The 8,918-nt window shown below is 42.6% G+C and overlaps 1 protein-coding gene across 1 annotated transcript in view; it reads left to right on the top strand.

Moving 5' to 3' along the window:
• The first annotated feature begins 818 nt into the window (after positions 1-818).
• Positions 819-8,918, top strand: part of SLC22A16 (solute carrier family 22 member 16) — a 14,374-nt gene continuing 6,274 nt past the window's right edge. Inside the window, exons 1-4 of the mRNA XM_007450102.1 lie at positions 819-1,358; positions 4,202-4,329; positions 6,428-6,537; positions 7,553-7,652. Coding sequence (XP_007450164.1) covers positions 881-1,358; positions 4,202-4,329; positions 6,428-6,537; positions 7,553-7,652 — 816 coding nt within the window. The 5' untranslated portion in view covers positions 819-880. The remainder of the gene's footprint in view (positions 1,359-4,201; positions 4,330-6,427; positions 6,538-7,552; positions 7,653-8,918) is intronic.

The raw sequence follows: 8,918 nt of genomic DNA, 5'->3' as shown, positions 1-8,918 counted from the left end.
CCTGTCCAAAGCATCCATAAAACATTTGGTCCAGGCCAAAAGGTACTTGATATTTGGTCCTGTCCAAAACCATTTGGCATAGACCAAATATGCTCGTGGATGTTTTGGATAGGAACAAATTTCAAGGACCTTTTGGTGTGGACCAAATGTTTTGTGGATGTTTCTGACAGAAGCAAATACCCTGTAAGGGTTTGTTTCATTGTTGAGTTTTAGGAGTTCTCTACATATTCTGGATGTTAGTCTCCTATCAGATACATGATTTGCATATATCTCATTCCGTAAGTTGGCTTTTCACTCTGGTGATAGTGCCCTTTGATGCACAGAAATTTTGAATTTCCCTGAAGTGCAGTTTGTCTGGTTTTTTTGTCGTTACTGCTATTGCCTGTCAAAATGAAGTTTTAATCAAATTTTTTTTCTTCTCACTAGTTACCATAAATTGTTTGTCCCTATTTAAAATTTAGGATTTGATAATAAGGCTCTTCTCTATATAGATAAATTGATGCACACATTTGCAAGGAACTGAGACATAAATTCACACTGTAAAGGAATATTTAAATGAAGCAACAGGCAGTGTCTAACATTTATATCATGCATAACCACTCAAGTTTTGCCATTTGGGGTGGACAGGGTGTGAGAAGATGAAAGGACCCATTTAAAGAAGGATGGATCGGATTAAACGCCATTGTATAAATATGATACGGGTTTCAGAAAACAATGCTTTGTCATTTTCTTTCTTGCCTATGTGTGATTTGCAGAGAGATTGGACTCCTTAGTAGTTATGTGTGTGACCTTAAATCTGGACCACCCTCCCTGCTTTGTTTTGCAGTCTGGAAGTGGCTATCTCGTGGTGGTGTTTGTCTATGTGACAGAATTTGTCGGCATGAAGTCTCGGACGTGGGCATCCATCCACTTGCATTCCTTTTTTGCTTTTGGAACCATGGTGGTGGCTTTGACGGGCTACTTGGTCAGGACCTGGTGGATCTATCAGATAGTCCTCTCCACAGTGACTGTCCCCTTTGTCCTGTGCTGTTGGATGCTCCCAGAGACACCTTTTTGGCTTCTCTCAGAGGGAAAATATGAGGAAGCACAAAAAGTAATTGATACGATGGCCAAGTGGAATAGGACGAGATCCTGTAAACTGTCAGAACTTTTATCACTGGATCACAATGGTTCTGCTGGTAATAAGCCCTCTCAAGTTGAGAAGCACACCCTATCAGATCTGTTTTATGACTGGAGTATTGGAACAAGGACACTTATTGTTTGGCTGATTTGGTTCACGGGGTGTTTTGGGTTCTACACCTTCTCCTTGAATTCTGTTAATTTGGGAGGCAATGAATATTTAAATCTCTTCCTCATGGGTAAGTGGTTAAACGCCATTTAAGTTGTAGCCATGAAGTGAAATTTCTACCAAGTTTTGAGAGTGTTTCTATTGTCTTTTTTTCTACCAGCAACAATACTGCCAACTACGTGATTATGGTCTCTTTTAGTGTTACACATGTATATATTCTCTTCAAAAAAATGCAAACAGAAGACTTGAGTCCCTCCTTCCTCTTCTGCCTCTTCTTGTTTGCTTCCTTTCTTTAAGCCCATTGCCATCTCAGAACTATCTTTCAGAGGTAACTTCTGTAACCTTTGGCTTATACTTTCAGATCTCTTTTTGTGCATCTCCATACATTTGTGCAGATAAACCTTTTATATTTTAACGTAAATGAGATTATTCGCTACACACTGTTCTTTGCAAGTTGCATCCCTTTTAATATTTAACATGTCTTGGAGATCTTCTGGTATCTTTCTACCTTCAAATGTCCTTAATTTAGGAATTTTAGTCAGTAAAATAACCTAAATACATGCAACTGTAATTTATGTTGTCATGCTTCTTTTAATTCAGTAGCAGGTTAAAATAGCTTCAGGTACTGCTGTGATAGCTTGAGGTGTGACTCCTAGGGTAAACCAAATTCATACCAGACATGAGAGAATTATCAGAAATGCATTTGTCCAGCTGGTTACTTCCGTGTAGGCTGCTTGTATTTGATATTATCCCCAGAAAAGTTTGCTTTAAAATTTTTATACATAGCTAACATCCCTTCTCATTAAAGTGCTCTAATGAGACACCTGTTTTGGTTTATTATAGCTCAGCAGAAATTATGAGATAAGTAATTTTAAGAAAAAAACTTTACTCTTTTTTTGGGCAGACCAACAAGTTTGTAAAAAGAGCCTATCTTGACTTCAAACACATTCTATGTGTCAATTGGAGAAAGGATGCAGTATTAGTAGAACAGAGCAGCAAATGGTAGGAGAATGAAGTGGGGAGGGGTGTGGCATAGGGAAGCTTAGGAGTTTTAGATCTTTATGCTATAGTCTTAATTTTGATGGAGATGTAAATTCTCAAGAAACCGGGCAATCTCGTAAATATAAAAATGTTTCCAAGACAAATACCATGGTTTTATAGTCTCCACTGCCTTTGATTTTTCACGTCATTACCCTTGCCAGCAGCCCTCTGCCTGACAGGCGATTCTAGTCAACACTTCCGTGCTGTGAAATTTTTGAACAAGTTTTCATCTCCTGAGATGGTTTGGTGCTGGTGGGATTTTCAGCTTAGGTTTTGTGCTACTTGCAGGTGATAAGCGCTACAGTAGCCTGAAGACATATCTTTGAGGTTATGTGGAGACAGGAGCAGAATGGGGTTATACATTATAAAGTAAAGAAGATAAGGCACATGGTCCTAATCCCAAACAGATTGGGCCTCATTGGTTGCACCATTTCTATCCCAGACATAGTCAAGTCAAAATTTAGATGCAGCATTTATACAACAACTCAGGAAACATCAAGGTGGAATATACTTTAAAAGGTCTCTTCAGCCGTTTCCCAGTTGCTGTGCAGCTTTGCTAGACTCCAGGAAGTCGGTTGGTGGCCTTGCACACAGTGCTGTAGAGAGGGAAGCCCTGAGTCAGACGTGGAGGGAACCAGACATGAGGGAGGGAGGTTGCAGGAAAGGGGCCTTGGCTCCCAAAGACCAGTCCCTGAGCTGTTACTTACTCACTGGGCTCAAGTCATTTAATCTGAGTTGGAAAGTGGGGGTAATAATCCAGGCCTATTCCCATGAGGTTCTTTGGAGAATCATTGATTTATTTGACCTTGAAAAGTGTTTGATAAACGAACAAACAAAAGAAAGAGTAGAGTAATAGATGTACCTACTGTTCGGGCCTGGAGGCATGGACCCTACAGCAGGGTCTGTGAAAGGGAGGCCTTTTCTCTGGAGTTGTTTATTTTCCATGTTAATGAAAAGGAGGGAGGCTGTCTCTCCAATGGGGCTCAGAATGTTATTTTTTTGTCTTTGCCCAGCCATTTTTTTTTGTTATTTTTTTCTGAGCAGCTGCAACTGAGTTTAATTTCTGATGTACTGCTAAGAATGTTAACTCAGAAAATATGTGTCCACCTGCAGAGATATGTTCCCAAAACTGTAGGAGACATGTAGACCCAGACCTGCCGGTCCAGGTGCTTGCAGCATTCTGTAGTTGAATGGGAAAATGCACATCAGTCCTAAAAGGCAGTGGCGGGTAGTGTCCTGGGGTTAGGCAAGCTCCGGAGGGTCGAAAGAACAGACCTTTGAATTACGTGGACAACCTAGGCTAGTAAACAGTGACAGTTTCTCAAAGGCTATTATTGGGTTTGGTCGGTTTTGCTGAGAGAACTTCTTGCTTGCTCCCTGATGCATTCTGGCTGACAGATGTAAATCTGGCACTGAATTTTCTACTTTAATTGCTATGTTCGAACTTACAGTACAAACATTTCCCCATAGTTCTGCCAAGCAGAAGAAGCCAAAGGTCAAAAAAGATCAATGTTGCCTATTAATTTACATATTTATTCATTCAACCGGCCCATGCTCCAGTCACTGTGTCGTGTCCTGGGGAGCTTCCTACCTAGTCTGGTATAAGATTCCGAAGTCAGGTGATAAGTGCTAGGCAGATTATGTGAGCATTAGTGCACATCACAGCAAACATCCTGCCCACTCCAGTGAGTTTAAAAGTCGTGGGGCTTGTTGCCTCTCAGGCAGTTGTTAGATAGTTCTTAGAAGCCCCTGGAAGCAGAGAGGACTGACCATTCCTTTTGGGTGGCATAGGGAAGCTCTTTAGAAGGCAGGGTCCCCTTGTTCAGTTGGACACGGTGGCTTATTGAGATGCATCATTTTGCTCCATGACAGGTGCAGTGGAAATTCCTGCCTACATCTTTGTGTGCTTCGGGATGGACCATGTGGGGAGAAGAAGCATTCTGGTTTTCTCCCTTCTCTCAAGTGCAGTGACCAATGGTGTGATTATGGTGATCCCCAAGGTGAGTTACTTTACGTTTTATTTAGGGAGTGGTTATACTATGACAGTGTGATGGGAGCATTTTCAGCTTATGAATATGAAGATGAATTAAGACATATGGATAGAGTATATGCTGTACATAGTATTTTAAATGTTTTCTTTAAGAGTGATTCTTTCTCTGTTACACAGATAGTTGAAAATTTAAGGAAAAAAAGAAATGTGGGGCGAGGGTAGGGGGAAAAGCCTATAATCCCACTTCCGAGAGATGGCCACTGTTGTATTTTGCCAACATGATCATCCTGAGTGAGAAGAGTAGATTGCAGTAATTATCGTCGTCTTAAACTTTTATTCATTCGTGAAAGATCTATCCAGCATCTAGTATGTGCCAGGTTCTTTTCTAGGTAGTGAGGATGTGCAGTAAGTCAAGTTTCTCTGAGTATAATGAAGAAAAACAAAATAGGATGAGGGATGGAGAATGACTGTGTATGGAGGGGGAACGCACATGTGAACTATTTTATTTTATCTAAGGTGACTGAGGATGGTGTGCCTCTCAGAGAAGGTGATGTTTGATCAGAAACCTGAAGGAGAGGGAGCCATGGAGACAGCTGAAAGATATGATGAGTCTTATGTTCAGGATTGTTCCAGTTGAAATAGTCTTGTTTTTTTTTTTTTTTTCACTGTGGTAGATTAGTAGTTTCCAATGTCTAGTGTGCATAAATCCCCTGAGGAGCTTGTTTTTAAAATTCAATTTCTTAGTGAGAAACAGTGCCATAAACTACTGAAACGACTTTCACATTCCTGTATTTTGGCAAACTCCATCCCCTAGAATACCTCTTGCACCCAGAAGTGCTCTTCTCTTTCCCCCCAAAATGGAAAACCTGTATTTTCATTCTCAATATGGAAAATATGGTCACTATAACAATACTTTAAAATACTTTGTTTTAAATCGATTTAATAATTATTAAGCAATAGTATCTCAACATTTAGATCAAGGCATTTTAAGTTTTGCATATTGTTTGAAATTTAACTTAAGCTAACCAGTGACTTCCTTTTATAGTAACGCTTCACTTAATGATCAGGTTTGGTGAATCAAATGTTTTATGTATTGACGTTTCCAGGTGATTGATATATACAACTGATACACATCAGTTAAAACTGCTTAAGACAAGGAGGTCTCTGCCAATTTGAGGGAGCTTCATTCACACCCTTTTTGTTTGTGTTTTTAAGTAGCTTGCAGTTATATTTGTTGAGTTGATGGCAGCTGTCTTTGAGCGGTGAAGATTTAGGGAAACCCTAGAACCTTCAGGTTCTATGGTGGTTAAGCCCCAGCGGTAATGTGGAAGACAGGAAAGTAGCTGATGGGGATTTCTAGAAATAGAGTACTATCCCTTAGCCACAAATTTTTCCCCTCTAATAAAACTTCTCTCCAAATGGTAATGTCAACACAATACAACATTTTTTAAGTCCCATTAATTCATTCAACAAATATCTACAATAGTAATTAAGGTGACAAGGTGACACTGGTTGCCTTAGTAGAGGCACCACCAAATCTCAGTAACTTCAGATCATAGACATTTATTTCTTGCTCATAGAAATTTCGATGTGGGTGTACCTCGTTGGTGGCTGCGGGAGTGGTGAAGGGGGTGTTTGGCTCCATGGAATCATTCAGGGACTCGGGTGCTGCCACTCCTCACACATGAGCTCCAAGGTCACCTGGGTCTCAACACCCAGCTGGCAGACAGAAGAGGAGAGAAAAGATGGACTGTGGGAGGTCTCTGAGAACCACTGCAGGAAATAGAACGTGTTGGGGACGACAGCAGAAACCATCTGGGAGGGTCTCATTCCAAAGTGTCTCTCCCCAAATAGCTTTTCTTATTTGGTAATTTGAAATCTCCAAGGCTGCAGGGAGGCACAATAAAACTTTCCTCTAAATTTCATAAAGATGGAAAGCTTTTGCAGACCATGCGTCAAGTTTACAAAATAAAACTCTTTATTGTTCTGAAAAATACTGGAGAATTAGAAAGTTTCAAGTAATAATTTTAAGGATTTTCTATTTTTCTTTTAAAAATATTACTTGATGACAAAATGATGGTCTATTTTGCTAATATATATTTTTTCAGGATTACCATGTTTGGTGTGTGGTGGCAACCATGGCTGGAAAATTTTCCATAGGGGCAGCATTTGGCCTTATATACCTTTATACAGCAGAGCTGTATCCAACCATTGTAAGGTAAGAGTTACATATTTTTCTGTTGTTTTCTTGTTATCTTTCACTTATGTGTCATTTGATTACATCTGGCCTTTGAGTATAAATGCTTTCTTTCCGTAGAAGTTACTGGAGCTCCGAGCTATGGGAGGGTTACATGATGACGCTAATTCTGAATCTGAGGCTTTGTCTATATGTCATTAGCAAGGATATTAGAGAACTTGTTTTGAAATAACACTCTTATTATCCTAAAACCATTTTAAGTCTCAAATACAGTCGACTTACATCAACTCAAGGCTAAATTTCTCAGGTTGTTTCTCTTGATGTCCTGATGTCAGTTGTGTTAGTTTGTTAGGGCTGCCATAACAAAGCACCACAGACTGAGGGGCTCAAACAACAGAAGTGAATTTTCTCACAGTTGTGGAGGCTAGAAGTCTGAGATCAAGCTGTTTGGCAGGTTTGGTTTCTCCTGGGGCCTTTCTCCTAGGCTTAATAAGAGATACTTATTCATGTTGAAAGCACATTCTTTGCTTCCTACTAGACATCCTATAAGGTTTAAATAACTTTTAAAGAAAAGCACATTAAGATATTGCTTGACTTTAAAAAGTTGAAATAGGATGTTCCATAGATATAAATCTTTTGGTTTCCCAAATCCCCACTCCATACCCCAAATAAACTCCTGCTCTACAAGACAACTGATGTTATCCGCAATATTAGACTCAATGAGTATATGTAAGGGCCTCATCTACATAGCTGATGATGATTGGTTTACCTTCTTTTTTGGTCTTGAACTGTTTTGAATTATCTGCATGCTTGTTTACACTGCTGTTTCACAGAATGAGAATATAAATCATGAACAATTCTTAAAAAATTAAAGTAAAATTATTTACAAGTATATTAAGCTAAGTTAAGTTTTACTATTTATTCTCTGCTGGAAGGGTGGACAGGGGCTCTGGGCAGCTGTTCCCTCACTCTCTGCATCCTGTGCCTTTCTTGTCCTCTGTTCTTGCTGCTGTATTAATCCTCTCCGCGTTTCCAGGTCGCTGGCTGTGGGGAGTGGCAGCACGGTAGGCCGTGTGGGGAGCATCGCGGCCCCATTCTGCATTTACCTCTCCAGCGTTTGGATCTTCATGCCACAGGTGTTCATCAGTTTATAGAACTTTACTGAGATAGCAGCGAGGCAGAAGAGCTGACTGCCTTCTATATTTTTATTTATTGGAAGCCAATTTATAATTTGGTTATGGGGGTTTATAGAAACCTAATTAACAGCTCATCAGCTGGTAAGTAGGGTGGTGGGTTGCTGTTTTTCTTGTTTGTTGATTGCCTACTCCCCCTCTTCCCCATCCCGCCCCGCCTCCGGCTGTGAGCTGTTAATCAATTGCAGCTCTGCCAGCCAGAGCAGGGCCTCTTCTCAGCACATCGCGAAGCCGGGACTGCGCAGGTAGAGCTCTGGTCTCTGGTCTCTCAGCCTGCGCCCCTCTGTCTGGATCCGCAGGCTGCCTCCTACCCCCAGCCCTTGCCTCTGTGTTCCCACCGTGTGACGGCTGGTCAAGGCCAGTTCTGGAGGCTGCTGCTCCCGGAAGGACCCAGTGGTGTCTGGTGGAGAGGTGTAGGGATCTGTGGTTTCCAGCTTCCCCAAAACTTGAGGGGCTCTTCACAGGCAAGGCTGCCTGCATGCTTCCTCCTGGCTCCGGCAGTGTGAGCCGTCCTCCTGGTTATGAAGTGTGCGAGGGGTTCTGTGCAGTTTGCACGTGTCCTCGTGGCCGGGCTGAGAGTTTGGGAAACCACGCGGACCACTGTTACACACCCGGGTCAGGAAGAGGATGGGGGGAGGGGAGGGGAGGGGGCAGGGAGATGGGGACAGTGCGGAATGTGGGGGGTGGCCTGAGGGGCTGCACCACCTAGGGGAGAGCCCTGGGTGTGCCGGCCCTCCCTCGCCCTCCAGGCTCCCTCTCCGGGACTTCTTGGGCCTCGTTCTCTCTAGGCTGTTCGCTCTGGAGCTCCTCCTGTGCTCCTGTCTTCTTCTGATTGCTTCATTCTCCAAGAGCAATTCTGGCTGTCTTTCTCAGTCCCTGCGCGGGTGACCTCTCCTGATTCTGACTTGTCTTCCAAGCAGCAGACCCACTAGCCCCATGGATAGTCTCCCTGGGAGACTAAACAGCTTCACCGTTTCCCAAACCCAGCCGGCCGGTGACTTGCATTTCCTCCACCCGTCTCCGCTCTGCGGTAGGAGTCCGTGGCCTGCAGCGTGACACTTGAGCACCAACTTTTTATTCTCCCACCCCCTCCAACCCACGACACCGCGTCCTCTCCTTCTCGCTCACAACCAGCCTACTCACCTACTCCAGTCCAGCCCCTCATCACCGCCTGCCTCTCTGGTTCCTTCCCTGCACACTCCCCCGGCC

The sequence above is a fragment of the Lipotes vexillifer genome, unplaced genomic scaffold (genome assembly GCF_000442215.2).
Source record: "Lipotes vexillifer unplaced genomic scaffold, Lipotes_vexillifer_v1.1 scaffold1238, whole genome shotgun sequence".
Taxonomy (NCBI): domain Eukaryota; kingdom Metazoa; phylum Chordata; class Mammalia; order Artiodactyla; family Lipotidae; genus Lipotes; species Lipotes vexillifer.
This window is presented reverse-complemented; position numbering and strand designations above follow the sequence as displayed.